This window comes from Geospiza fortis, unplaced genomic scaffold, assembly GCF_000277835.1.
Source record: "Geospiza fortis unplaced genomic scaffold, GeoFor_1.0 scaffold333, whole genome shotgun sequence".
Taxonomy (NCBI): Eukaryota; Metazoa; Chordata; class Aves; order Passeriformes; family Thraupidae; genus Geospiza; species Geospiza fortis.
The window spans coordinates 1,904,048-1,918,932 of NW_005054347.1; the positions used below are offsets into that span (position 1 = coordinate 1,904,048).

At 41.7% G+C, this 14,885-nt stretch overlaps 1 protein-coding gene across 13 annotated transcripts in view; it reads left to right on the forward strand.

The window, feature by feature from the left end:
• The window catches only part of PTPRF (protein tyrosine phosphatase receptor type F), a 286,072-nt gene that overhangs the window by 38,749 nt on the left and 232,438 nt on the right, over positions 1 to 14,885 (forward strand). For all 13 annotated transcript variants that reach the window (XM_031058681.1, XM_031058684.1, XM_031058686.1 and 10 more), the window contains exon 2: positions 2,189 to 2,350. In XM_031058681.1, the coding sequence (XP_030914541.1) occupies positions 2,266 to 2,350 (85 nt within the window). In that variant the 5' untranslated portion in view covers positions 2,189 to 2,265. The remainder of the gene's footprint in view (positions 1 to 2,188; positions 2,351 to 14,885) is intronic.

Here is a 14,885-nt window from a genome sequence, read left to right on the forward strand (position 1 = left end):
CTGACAAATACCTAAGATGTTTCAGCACCACCTGTAAAACTCATTCTCTGTCCTAATCTTACAGAGCTTGACACACATGATTAGTTTTGACACAGTAATTTCAACCCTTGGTATCTCCCACCCCGTCCCCAGGAAGAGTAGCCTCGTAGGATTCTGGCTGCTGTTGAGCCAGATGTAATGCTGCTTAAAGTGCTTCAGTGGGTTCCCTTTTTCAGGCAGCACAAATTACCCCTGTACATGCAGAATTTAGAAGCATAATCATCACTCTTGATCCAGGCATTTCTTCCCATTCCTGTGTGGCTGTGTCTGGGGAGGTGGCTGGTGCTGGGTCACCTGCTTGGGAACTGCTCTATTCTATCATTGGAATAGAGCTTATGCAGCTATAAAGATACAACTACCTGTATCTGTCTTGGCTATGTAAGACATGTAAATGGTGCTTATAGTAATCCTTTGGTGAGAGTTGAGTGAGGATGGGGAAGTTGGAGGGCAGCAAAGATAACTGAGTGTGTGGCTGGTACAAAGAGCCACTTCTGCAGTGTTCAGAATTTTGCTGCTGAACTTAGTTAGATTTATGCCTTCTCATTGAGACAATAAAAGCAGGATGAGATGATCAGTATTCTCTCTGCATCTAGGTTACAGCTAGGTTATTTTGTAAAGTATTTTCAGATGTCTTGGCTGGAGAAGATGTTGCATAAATAAAGATTTCTCTGTGTTGTGTGATAGTATAACATGGGAAAAGATTTACTGTGCAAATACAGTAACAGAATGGAGAAGAATCATGATCTCCTGTTTGTTAGTACTATGCACTGTAAATATTTGCCAGGGTAGATTCTCTTGAGATTTCTCGTGGATTTCCCTAGGCACGATCATTGCTGGCATTCTTTGAGTGCTGTGCTTTTGTCAGAAGTAGACGTGTTTGTAACTTGTGATACTTCCATCAAAAGCTCAGTGGTTTCCAAAAAACAATACACTTCCAAACCTAGCAAAATTCAGAAATATCTTTGTTAGAGCAGTCCTGAAGGTGTGTTTGAAATGTCTGACAACACAAGTAAGAGTGGCATGTTGGGCCACGATCAGTGTGCGTGTGCACAGTTGCAGCTACTTTGCTTCAAGGATGCTCATGGGGTCCACTCAGGCTGGCATCTGCCAGCATGAGATTTTTTTCACTAATAATGCTGTGTTGGTAAGTTTGGTAACTTCTGCAGCTTAGTGGAGAATAGCATCTACCTTTAAATAACTCTTGGGCTTTCCTTGAGATGCCTGGCACTGAAAGTATGAGCTCCTGTCACTGCTGAATGTGGTTGCTGAGGGTATGGTGCTTGCCGGCTCCTTTAAAGTCTGTTTTAATAGGTAGACCTTAGACTTTGAGATGGAAGTACAATGAGTATATTCACATTAAAAGATAAGGCAGATACACAGAAATTGTGTTCTTTTTAAATACTTGCCTCTTTTTTGGTTGGTTTTAGGGAAATTTTCTGTATTTCAGTATTCAAGCAGATGCCCAGGTTAAGGCAATTTGCAAGATGATTTGCTTTTTTTTGGAGAGGGAATATCCAATCATGAATCCTTTTAGGTAGTCATTGCCTCTATTTTGGGGAGTTTGAAGCTGAGGTGTTTGCTTTGGTAAAGCTTCTCTTTATAGACACTTTCCTTAATAACATTCAGCTGTGACTCTCACCCTCTGAGCTGACAGCTGATCCAATTCAGCTTCTGTTTCTTCTGCTGGAGCCCGCTGAGACTTGCCTGGTGCACACCAGCCCAGCTGGATGGTCCAAGCTGTGCTTCACATGCAATTTGATCGCAAACCCTCCCTACACATGCAGTCAGCCACATCTGGCTAGGGCATGTGGAAGGAGACTTACAAGAGCTTAAGACTGTTTTTTGAATGTAATTTGCAGCTTCAGAACTATCTGTTGTGAGCAACAGCAACTAAAAGATGCATTAATGGGCGATAAACCAGATTGTACAGGAAGGTAAACTTGGAGACAGGTGCATTTATGCTTGCTGACCCTTGAAATCAGCTTATTGAATTCAGAGGTGTGTGTGGTGCTCTACTGCTCATGCAGCGAAGATAGGTAAATTTCTTTTTAAAAGTATCTGTAATGATGACTTTGCAATGCAGTTTGGTATACTGGCAGTTAAAATGTGTATTGTATAATTTTCCTTTTCTTCCTTTTTTGGTTTGCAGGAGTAAGTCTGTGTCTGTAACACTGGATGTACTGACTACTTGCCTCAGACTGAAGAGGACTTGCTCTATTTTGGAATATGGTGCCTAACTTCTGCATCCCAGTACTCACTGTGCCAGCAGCCATCCTCTGCTGCTTGATGCTGCCTTTAGCAGGAGCGGACAGTAAGTAACATTTGGTTTTGGAAAGCTTGAATGCCTTGCAAAATTTGTTTCCAAAAATATTAAACCTTCTTTGTTTGTACTGGAAACTGAGGTTTAAGAGACAACTTCCTCCCAGTCTTCTATTTCCCAGTGTGCTCATTGCAGATAAACAGGGTGTGTGTGAAGGGGCACAAGTAGAACTAAAAAGACTGACAAAATTTATTCAAGTGCAGAAAGAATTTCTGCAGAAGCTGTGAGATCAAAACCTGACAGTTTGATTTCTAACACGCACAGATGAGTAAAGAAAATTGGGGGCGGAGGAAGAAAGAAGTATTGGGGTCACAGTAATCCCTGTTACTGTTTTTCCCTTGTTCTTTTGCCAGCTCTCGTAATTTGTGTAGCACTGAGACATCTCTCCTGAGTCAGCAGGCAGTTGCTGTTGGAGAGAGCTGTTGGGGAAGAGGGTGCAAGTTCTTACCTTCTGGTATAGCTCTCCTACACCTATATTTTGGCAGGATTGGAGTACAGTGTTTCCTTGTGGTCATACTTTTAGCTGTTGTGTCTTTGCTGTTGTCCTGGTAGTCCCATAGAGTTGTTGTGACTGGCTTTAATTAGCCCCATCCAGCCAAGAGGAAATATGTGCACAAAATGCTATTGTGGACAGACAAGAGGACAAAACCATGGCTAATGATAGCCTACTAAAAACACCTTATAGTAGGAATGTTTTACGGAATGGGTTATGCAGAGAGCAGGAAACCTCATTGCTTTTTTGCATAATCTGGAGGTCTGTATTTGTTAAGCAATCCCTGAGTATTTGTGCAGACCCCCTCCCTGTTTTTTTTAACCTGTACCCGGATTTTCAGTGTCCAAGTGCCTGCGCATTCTTCACAGACTCTGGCAGTTGTGAATACTTCTTGCTTCTGGAAGTACCCAGGGCTCCTGGGATGCTTGAGCTGGAGAAGAGGTGACCATGATGCCCCTCCTGAGGTGCCATCAGTCATCTCTTTCTCACTGCAGCTTTAGTCACCAGGCTTATAATTAGATGTAATTTTGTGAAAGTTGAAGGAGATCTTGATTCATGTTGGTAGGAGCCTGACTGAATGTAGGGAACAGACTGGGGGTTCCTAAATGTCCTTGACTGAGAGGAAGACCTAAATTTAGGGAAGCTGGAGAGAAGAGTGAAGAAGGGATGTGAAGAAACATATAAATTCAGTTATTTTGTTCTCATTAGGGATGACTTGTACAGGCAGCAGATTAGTATGGGTCTGTATGAGTCTGAGCTGCCCAGTTAAACTGGGGGCAGCAGCTGTCTCCTTCCTCAGCTTACTTTGCTGTCTGCTGGTGCTGTTGAAAGGTGCTTATTCAGATCACTTTATGTCGGCTCCTTGTAGCCCATTTTGGAATCTGGCATAGAAAAGTACTTGTTTAATGTTCTGAGGTGTGTAAAAATTCCCTGAAATTTATTATCTTCATACTGGCTCCTGCAAAGGAGAGAAGCATCACTCACATCACAGATGTGCAGAAGCTGGTGGAGCTTGAGATGTCCCAGGACAGTTCTTGGCCTGAGGATAACTTGTGGTAGACGTGGTTTGCTAATTTTGTGGAATAATTCCACATGCTTAAATTTGACAAAATTGGCTCTGTTTCTGTGTGGTGTCTCAGATGTGGAACATTTCTGTTGAGCAGCAAGTTTATCTGTATGTATGTCTTTTTCTCTGGTGCAGACTTGCTCTGAATTGCTTTTTCCTAATCTGGAAGGCAGCTCTAGAGGGCACTGACCTTTTAACTACCACAGCCACCATGGATTAATCAAGGGTTTCCTAGGATGGAAAGTGGTTTTTAGCAACTCCGTGTATTTTAGCAACTTAGAGTTTTTCTGTCATCTTACCCACTGAGTCTTGCCACCGACCCTCAGGGGCTGGGAGCTGTGTGAAAGGACCTGTCTGCTCTGTGACTCTGCAAGGCTAAAATGTCAACCTCAAACCCTGCATTTTATGGGGCCTGCCCATCAGTGATGCAAACAAGGGATGCAGTAGTGAATCAGTAGTGAATCTGACATTAGAGAGTCCTGATTTAGGACAGTAGTGAAGGCAAGGGGAAGATATGACAATAAATGGACACTGGAGCTTCCAGAAGAAGCCACAGAGGGATGCTGTGAAAGGAACACCCCATGTGCACACTCCTCTGTTTTTCAGTCCCCATAGTATCCTGTTGGCTTCAGCAAAAGAGCATTTATTTATTAGACTGGTTATGGCTGTTCCCACGAAATCACTGTGATTTTTCCTTTTCCCCATTGCTGTGCTGCTTGGAATCTTTGGAGGGATGGGCAGGCTCTGTAGCTGCAAAGCACTCTTGCATTTCCCTTACTAAAAACAACAGGATAGTGAGAGCAGGGTTATCCCTGGATTTTCTGGAGTCAGTCCCCAAATTGCTTTCTATAGGAGCAGGAAAAGGACAGCTGGAGATGGGCTGTGCTGCATCCCTGGCAGCACGTGCTGCATCCCTGGCTGCAGCATGGCTCGTGGCTGGCTGCTCAGGGAGCACCCACGACTGGGTCTTCCCTACCTTTGCCACCTGCTGTTGTTGTAACACATCTCAGTGTCGCTGCTGTAGCTTCCTGACAATGAAGGCAGCTGGCAGAAAGCGGGATGTTAACGCCTGAGATAAAGCAGATTTAGTGTGTATTGCCTGGCGGAATTAGCCCCATGCTGTGCCGGTGCCTCCCCTGGAATCGAGGTCACAGGAGCTGTGAAGAATGTCAGTGATGAGGAGTTGAAGTGGCATCCAGAGGTTAAACTGAGTGGCAGAGTGTCAGAAAAAGAGGGGTTCTCTGGGCACCTCCCTGGCAGCAGGAGGGGAGTGGTGCTTTCCTGGCTGCTCCAGTGGGGTGCTGGAGGAGAAGGTGAGTGGGAAGGGGCACATGCGCACGAACGGTGGATACAGAAGTGCTAATTTGGCAGACAGCTATTTCACATCCTCCCCAGCTTTTACAGACTGCAATAAGAAATTATTAAATTTTCTCTGTGATCTGACTGTGTTTCTGTCAGGGTGACCCTAATTCCATTAGAGCAGCTCAGAGCTGATTCAGGATGGCTGTTTTACCCATTCTCTCTCTGCTTGCTCGTGTGGTTTTTTTTATACACTCTGTGCTTCCCTGTCTGTCATCTTTTGATTGTGCATGGGAAAAATGGCTTTGCAGATTTCAGTTAATGTTCAGTGCAATTGTCAACTAAAAGGTACTTTTTTTCAGCTTTTGAAAATGTGTCATTTATTCTAATAAAATAAAAACCCAAAAAATCCCCTCTCACAACAAAATGCAGAGAAAATGGGGGAAAATCAATACTCTCATGGGAAATCATCAGCAATGTCTTTTGTTGTTCTCTTGGTTTTTTAAAAATTAGGTTTTGTTTTTGAAGTCCTGGGAACAGGTTCCATTAGCCAAAGGAGGAGACTAGGTGACCGATCCTGGGCCTTTTCTAACTGCAGTATATTTTGGTTTGTCTTGCACAGAATTTCAAAGGGCTTAAGGAATAAAACCGCTTCAAAAGTGACCTTGTAGAAGGAAAGAACTAAGGCAGAATTAGGCCAACTACCTGTGAATTGATACCTGGTAAACAAACAATTTGCACCTTTTGATTTCTAGAGGTAGAACCAACTTGGCTTTTATTTGAGGGGGTAGATGAAACATGCCTCAGTGTGCTGGTGTGGTCAAGGCAGAGCTTGGGCTCCCACCACCCCTAGCCAGAGGGACCCCGAGTCTGAAATGTCTCAAGGCTGCCCTGCCCCTGAAATGAAGAGTTAATTTATATCCAAAAGATGTGCATCTTGTACATGGGGTTTTTTTTGTGTGCATGGTTTGTTTTTTTGGTGGTTTTTTTGTTTGTTCGGTTGGTTGGTTGGTTTTTTTGTTTGTTTGGGTTTTTTTGTTTTGTTGTTGTTGAGGATTTTTTTTTTCAATCGGTGTTTCTTGGATGCTAATTGAATTGAGGAGACGCATTAAAAAGAAAATAAAACGATTGGCCTCTGATGCTTGTGAAGGCTGGGAAAATAGAGAGTACTAAGATGGCTTTTCTAGATGTGGTGTCCCAGAGTCTAAGAATAGTAAGATGGTCTTTCTAGCTTCAGGTGAGCTCTGTTTTGCCAGGGATTTTGCACTGTACCTCAAGTGCTGTCTAGAGGTTTTGTGTAGAAGAGCACTGGAGGGAACATTTGTTAGAGGCAGTAGTTTGTCCTTGTCCCCTAACTCTGCTGTCTGCCCTTACTATTTTGTGCCCCCAAGACCACCTTGGCTCATTTTGACTCCCTGATCCAACTCTGCTGCTTTTGCTTCATAACCTGAATGATGCCTCAACAACAGCTCAACCCCAAATACAGCTGCTCCAGGCCACGCTGTGAGATAGACTTGCTGTTGTGCAAGCCTGGAAAATGGCCACTTTGCAGAGCTGGGCAGCAGGATCACATTCCAAAAGCTGGACATGAGGCTTCTCCACTGCTGCCTTGCATCAGTTTCTGTTTCCAGGTTTCCTGTTTGCGTGCCTGTCCCCAAACACTGCATCTAGTGATTATGTGTAATTGATGCGATTGGATCCAGGTATTGCAGCACAGGTAAATACTAATTTTCTGCAATTCTAGCTTGACTAGCTTGACATATTCCATCAGCAGAAAGAACATGGAAAATACTGTTTAGGAAAACCCCTGTACCTGAGGCATTGAGGTGGTGTCATTAAGGGATGGGTTGAAATATTAACCACAGTTATTGTGCAGTGTTTACTTTTGGTGTCCTTACTCATCAAATATATATATTCGGGTAGGATCGGATTCTATACTTGTGTGTAAAGTACCTAAATGCTGCCTGCTTGTAGCTAAATGTTGCAGATATCAAGGTAGAAGGAATGCTGTGAGGACGAACATCATGTACAGAGTAGACAAAGGATCTTTTTTCTGCATTTATAGCCCTTTTAGCTCCAGCACTTGCAGAGAGTGTGAATTTGTTTGGGTTGCTACCCACAACAAATCACAGCATGATGATTTGTCTTTTTTATGTATTGTTAAAGCCACCAGCATTCATCAGTCAATGTCAGCTGACAGGTCAAAGGTCTGCTTAGCCCCAAATAATCCCTCATCTCATAGTGGTCAGTATGGAGACTTATGGAGGATGTAAAAGCAGAATAAATATATAGTGATCTCTTCCTCTTGTCTTCTTGGAGCCCTCGGTGAGTGGTGGCTCCTGAACCCAGAGAGGTGCTGTAGCAACTGCAGCCCAGCTTACTCTGGGTTTTGCTCTCAGGCAGCTCTGGGTGTGTGGTCAGTCTGCAGGGACACCTGGAGGGCAGTGGTTTGCATGGAGACCAAGGTGTGGGCTCTCACTGTTGCCTCTGCTCTATGGGTCGTTATTTAAGCCCCTCACTGCTGTGCAGGGCTGAGCATCCCCACTTGCCATTTGCACCATTCAGACTCAGCTGCACAGCCAGAGTTCCTCTCCTGCCTTCACAAGGCACTTCCTGTGATTAAGTATCTGTGTAAATGATCCAGCACAGTGACAAATGTTGAGGGGATGATATATTTAATACTTGTTCTTTGAGAAAGCGTGTGCTTATTGGCTTGGTGATACAGAAAACCAATAGAACTACCTGCTTACAATTTTATCTTCAGTGTAGATTCATAGATTTTAAGGCCAGAAATCAGATCAGAGTAGTCTTTTACTCTGACCTGTGTAGCACAGGCTGTATAATTTCACTGGTAATTTCTGTGTCTGCTTTTACAGCTGTGGATGAGCTAGCATGTAGCTTTTGGGAGGCTGTCAAATCATTATTTGAAAACTAAATGATAGAGAATTTACCCATCTCCTATATGATCTGTAAAAATGGCAAGTAATCATTACTTCTCCAAATGTGCATTTATTTCAAACTACCTTTATGCATTTTTAGGGTTTAGACACTGGATATTAGAACATCTGTCACTGAGACTGGAGACTCCTGCTGTTTAATGCAATCTCCTGGAGAAACAACTTGAAGTTGGAAGAGTTAGAGAACCTGAAAGTTTGTCCTTTTTGTTGAAGAAGAATGGACACTTTTGGTTTTTTTTCTGACCAGATAAAATTTTTGTTGTTCTTCACTAATCCTCCAGACTTTTCAATATGTTTTTTAAAGTCAAGGGACCAGGACCAAGACAAGTGGCTGCATTTTCCAACAGTACAATGGCACTTTATCTTTTTTACTCACAGCATTCAACTGGGAATGTGGTCCTCCATTGTGACCTCTGAATTACTTTCTGGACCTCTGATTCCCAGGATGCAGACTTCTATTTCATTTGTGGGATTTGGCTTTTTGCTCATGAATATCTGCCCCTAGGTACATTAAAATGTGTTTTCCTGGATCCCAGCTCATTTAGTCATCTGAGTAATTCTTTAAAGGTAATTTTCCCTTTCTGTTTGTAGCTGACTACCAACCTTGGTAAAGCTTACCCTTTACTTTCCAAATCTAATTGCAAGTTAGTTGCATTCATTCACAGATGTTAATCAGTTGTGGCTATTTGCAGAGGCTGCTATGTGTGTTTTAAGGAGATATTTAAAATTCCCTGTAGTAGTGAGGGTAACATCCTTTGCAGATGGAAAGGAGTGCCAGAAAACCAATAAAATAATATGGTTTCTCGTGATGCTGCTGGCTATTACTACTACTGATGTCAGAAAGGGAAAAAGTATAAGATCTGCTGGAGCTTTCAGTGTTTTAGCTGAGTAGTTGTAAAAAGCAATGATGTGGTAATAGGAATGGTTTTTTTGTTTCTTTGATTATCTCTTCATTATACTGGTGCTTCAGAATGATACTGTAATATAAGATGATCAAGCTCATTTTTGTGAACAACCAAGAGTATGAAATTTGTTTGCTCAAAATGTTAGTCAATCTTTTTTAAACCATGTTGAACATGGTTTAAAAAGGAGTGGGGAAAAAAGCATCTGTTCATGGGTGCTTTTTCTCTGGTAAGTTGTCTATCTTTATGTATCAGGAGCTGAAAAGCAGTGGTGTACTCTTAATTGAATGCTCTGTTTAGTCCCTTGTGAGAATCAGTGCTTTGTCTGTGCCAGAGACAAATCTCATTTATTTTGTTGGTGTGAAAACACTGTAGGGTGCTTACTGAAACTTCTAACTCATAGAAATGTCTTTTGCCTTGCACACTTTATGGACATATGATCACTGAATTAAATCAAAGCACTTTTTATAGTGGATGATGGCTTTACATTTGTATATGAATTGTAGCTGCAGTGCTAGAGCTTTGAATGTGTGTTAGTGTTGTCTTTCTCTCTTGCATCATAATGTTAAGACTTCACAATAAGGGGCATTGATGTAGTATTAAAAAGAAATAATTACAGAATGTATTTCATTTCGTGTAGTTCAGGCTGGAATGACTTTGCAGTCCTGCTGTGCTTTTCAGATGGTCCTTCATTGTTTATATTACTCATTGTTTCCCCCTCCCCAGTAATTAATAATAGAATTTCCATTAAATCTTTTCCAAAAAATCTGTATTTAGTAAGATTGGATTGAGATATATAGGTAGTACCTGGTCAAATCTTAACATAAATGGAAATACCACAATTTTCCAACAGACATTCGTTGCACCAAGGATGACTGTTCTGAGTTGGTACTTTGAATAAAGTCATCATGTCAGGAGGAGATTTGGAGCTGGTTTGTTTTTGCTACATGAGGTTATTCTACTTGAGCTGATAGTGGATTCTCTGGAAGTAACTGGGGTCTCATGGAAAGGATCATCATCAGTCCACTGTTGGCACTGGTAAATACTGCAGATTTAAAAGGAATCACTCAGAATTCTTGCTTGCTTTTGCTGCTTTTCTTGCAAATTGTTTTAAATGTTTTTACAAACTCTCTCTACATATGCTAACTTTGTTGGCCCACCTCAAAGGTGAGTGATATAAGTCCATAGCAGTTAATTGTCATACAGGGAGAAGACAGTAACTGTTGAGCCTCTGCTCTTTGTTTTAAGGATGCAGAACACCTATGTGTTTTCTTTGTGTTTATTTTTAGCCAAATCCACTTCAGCTGTTGTATTACTTCTGTGAAAGGTTGTTTTGAAAAGGGTTTTTTTTAAAGAGGCCAGGAAATACTCACCAACTTGATACATGTAGGGATTTTGCCCCTGAAAAACTCCACTTTTAGTAACCATTTTGAGCCTTAGCATTAGCACAGCTGTCCCTGGCAGGTGGGACTGTTCCTTTTCACCCACTTGTCAAAAGCTGGGGACTTGTGTGAGTGGGAGACAGAGTGTGTTGCAGAGCTCTCACTTTGGTGTTGTTCCTAAGACAGGGCATTGCCTTGGTTTTCAAACTTGAAACTGAAATTCTGTCTTTTGAGGTAAATGTGAGAATCACCATGCACTGATTTCAGAAAGGGTTTCAATCCCTGCATTTGGGGAAAAAAGACATTTTGGAAGTGAGGCAGATATAGTGTATTGTACTTAGAGAGTGTTTAATTTACAAGAGGGAAGATTTGTTGAAAGAATGGAACGATGAGTATTTAGATTCTTGTTACATGCTGAAAATGGTTAAAATACTGATCTGATGATGATGACTATGTATTTTAATCCTATTTAGGATCAAACAGAAGCTTTCAGTTTTTCCAGGACACAGGAAAACCCTTGGAGAAGCAAACTTCTCTCATAAGCAAATACTTTCATATTCCTTTTTATGAAAGCGATGTCTGGTCCTGACACAGTGTTCTCAGTCTTGGCATGCTCAGTACAGAGTTTAGTATGGCTCTCAGGAGAATGATGAGGGTAGTCCAAGACCTAGAAAGGCTCCCTTTACTCTTGTTTCATGTAACAGGTAATGGTCCTGGTTGTTGACTTGTCATTTATACTTGCTGTATATAACTTCTAATACCCTCTTTTATGCTCCATTACACAGAGTTTATCAGGGGTTAACATGAAGTTTCTTAGTTATAACCTGTTCTTTTCAGCTTTTTATGAGTTTGTTTCATGGCTGAAATGTGCCCTGCTTGGTCTTCAGGCAAAGTTCAAGTTGAGGGACTGTATTTTATAAGGTGGACATTTGTTTTTGGTTCTTTCTGCAAAAGTTGTCTTTGAATGGCTCTTAAAAACAAAGAGAGTGGAAAAATACTTTTGTGCCCTTAAAGCTGACTGTGGTGATATTTATAGATTTCTAGTCTAAAATGTCTTTGAAAACATTTGACCACCAAAGCGCATCTGTAGTAGTGTCCAGAGAGAATGGAACCTGATTTGTGGAAGGGAGTGACCCATAGAAAAACAGGCTGCTGAATAATATAAAGGGAATTTCACGCTGGATCACTCTGTAAAGGAGGCTGTGTGAGCTCGTGTGTAACTAAATTGCCTGTGTGTTCATTCTGTGTGTGTATGCAGAGCTGCTGTGATCTCAGCCTTCCCAAGAGCCAGAGGTATCCAGGAGAGGCGTCCTGCAGGTCCTCCAGCACCCAAGCTGGAACATGGGCAGAGAGAATTAATTCACACAGACACCATGAAGTTCCTCTTCTAGTGCATTTGTCTGTTTCTTGAGGCAGCTGTGGAAATAGGGAGTGTTTTATGTTGAAGTTGCTCTGTGGTTGTACTGCAGGCCACAGGGGCTTGGTCTTGTCTTTCTTGGCAATGCCTGTTGAACCTTTATTCTGTCTTAGTAAATGCATGGAACATTTAGCATATTTAACTGCCAAAGCTTTGTTTTGGTTTTTTTCCCCCCCCCCTCAAATGCTAAAATACATCACTATCTGTAGAGTTGTGTGCCCTATTTTATGAGCAGAGTATGATTTGGGGGTTTTTTACACATTAGGACAAAATCCCTGTGTTGTTCAGTCAACATCTATGCAGCGCTCAACATCTCTTCCGTTGAACACTCAGCCTTCTGTTGCAGATAAAGGATTTTTTGGAGGCCAGTTTAGCTCAAAAATTCTGGTATTGTCTGTAATCTGTAGTGCTTTGTGTGAGAAGAGCTTCCTGTGTAATTTTGTGGAATTTAAGAAATACCACTTAACATATAAAGAGTTACATGCAGTGTACCACATGGTGTTTTCCAAGTTTATGTTAAATTGCAGAATTATTTTATGTTACAATAATTGCTGGATGGTGTCAAACTCTAAGTCTATTTATACCAAAATTATCCCAGCATAAGCGTCCAATGATGGCCAACAAATGCTAGATGTTTTAAGGAGATACAGTAAAGACCATCTCCTAGTCTTGCCTTTTCTCCCCACCCACATTACTTCCCATTTCCTATGTAAAATTAGAAGCTGTTCTCAGAAACTGGACTTGTATTACTCCTTCTGTAGAGCTTTATTAATTGCAACAATTCTAAATATTGTTTTACCCACATGGGCAAAGGAATAATATCCAGTGTACGTTTGTCAAGGTCAGATCCATCTAATTTCCTTTAATGACAGGCTAACAGGCTTTGTGAATGGAGGAGCAGTAGATGTCATTTATCTTTAGTAAAGCTTTCAGTGCTCCCTCATGAGACTTTTTCCTGTGAAACATCTGCTCATAGGGTGGGTATTTGGCAGTTTGGTAGCATTCAGCATTTGCAGTAATGATCTCTCTGATAGAATAGAGAACATGCTTATTAAATTTGCAGGCAACAACAAGCTGGGAAGGGAGGCAAGCATGTTGGAGGACACTATTAGAATTCAAAATGATCTTTACAAATTGGCGAAACTGTCTGAGAGGATGCATGTCAATAAGAAAAAATGTGGATAGATGTTTGAAAATAGGAGTAATCAGCTACATAAATACAGAATGAGAGACAACTGCCTAGACAGCTGGTATACAGAAAAGGTCTTGCAGTGCTAATGGATCATAAGCCATACAGGAGCTGAGAAAGCAGTGCTTTTTTGAGGGGGGCAGATATCACAGTGACAGGCAAAAATGAGGAGTACCATCCTGAGGACACATTTGATAGTCTTTTTGCTCTGCTCACATGGGTAAGGCTTCCAGTGATGCATCTCATTTTGAGCATCCCACTGCCAGAAGAGAAAGATTAACTGGGGGGGAAGGCAGTCCTTCCCATCCACTGCTAGGAGAAGAAATAATGTCCTTGAATTACAGCTGGGAAGTTCAGGTTAGGCGCTAAGCAACAGTCACAGACATGCAGGATTGTTGGAATTTAATTTCCAAAGGTATTTCTGGAATTTTGTATGCAAACAGAAAGTGTTCCCTCAGATATGTTCTGAATAGGCAGTGTGATTTTTTAAAATGAATGTTTCTTTGTCTTCATTTGTGAACCAGGAAAGGTGCAGTCTCGTAGCTTGTCTTCTCTAGGTCACCTAATAACTCTTATATCTTTATCCTGTCCTTTTTTATCCTCCTCCCAATTGACAATCACTGTCTTTCCTCTGACTATGTAGCTTTGTGTGAAAATGTTCTCCAGGCCCTTAGTCCTCTTCAGTGCCCTACTCTGACTTTGTAGCTCTGCTTTAAATGTGCTGGTGGGCAAAAATAGGGGAGAATACGAGACTTGCAAACATCCACTGGTTTTCTCATGAACCCTTGTAGATTTGCTACCTTTTTGCCTATGTCTGTGCATGACTAAAGGACAGCTGCCTGTTCCGGTGTGTGGTTCATCTTCTGAAGCCATACAGTTAACTCTGCTCTGTGAATTGTAGCAGGTAGTTCTGTGTTTGTTTTCTTCTCCCAGTACATGTTATGTATTTCTCTGTATGTAGCTCTCTGCCTGGAGACTTTCCCATGCTATACATCTGTTCAGAGGCTGGTGTCTGAGCTTTGATGGTGGCAGGGGCTTTCCTTGCCAAGGCAGGGCTCTGGTGGGTACCTGGTGGGTGCTGCTGTGGTTTGCAAGAGCCCTTCTCTGTGACAGCACCAAACATCCACGCTGTTCTGCACTGACTGTTAAATATTCTAAGAAAGGCAGTGTGGTTGTGCCAGTCCATATAACCCAGAGCAGCAGAGCAGGTTGGAGGGTCTACATGTGGACCACTCTAGGCAAACAATGCTGCTTTGCTGTCCGGCGCAGCGCTGACCAGCAGCTCTTTTTGGGGGGGTGGGGGGAGGATTGAAACAGGTTCTGGCAGCACAAAATGCTTTGAGAAGCAATTGCAAAGGATGCTGTAGTTCTTCCAAGACCTTCTGATTCAAATATATGTAAATGTTTATTTATTTGTATGAAAGGGAAAAGGTATTAAAAAGTGTGTTTTTACAGAATGCTTTTAATGTTAATGGTAGTGGAAGGGAAGATGGGTAAGGTTTTTTACCTTCTCCTTCCAGTAGTCATTCTTGCTCTGAATAGCTATACATCAACTCATGAATTTCTGTCTGAGTGAGGTCCCAGGGCTGTATGAGATGGGAATATCTCATGCTTCTTGTTAAAAGATTGCAGTTAATTTATTACATTTTTGTTGTGGATAAGAAAAAGCTATTTACCCACCTAGGCTTTTCCTTTCTTGGGTTTCATAAAAGAGCCATGTACTTCTTGCTGAAGAAGTACAGATCAGAAGAGATTTGTCTTTCTAATGAATTGATTTAAATCAAAATGCAGGCCATTACATGAGTTCCTGAATTCTGGAAA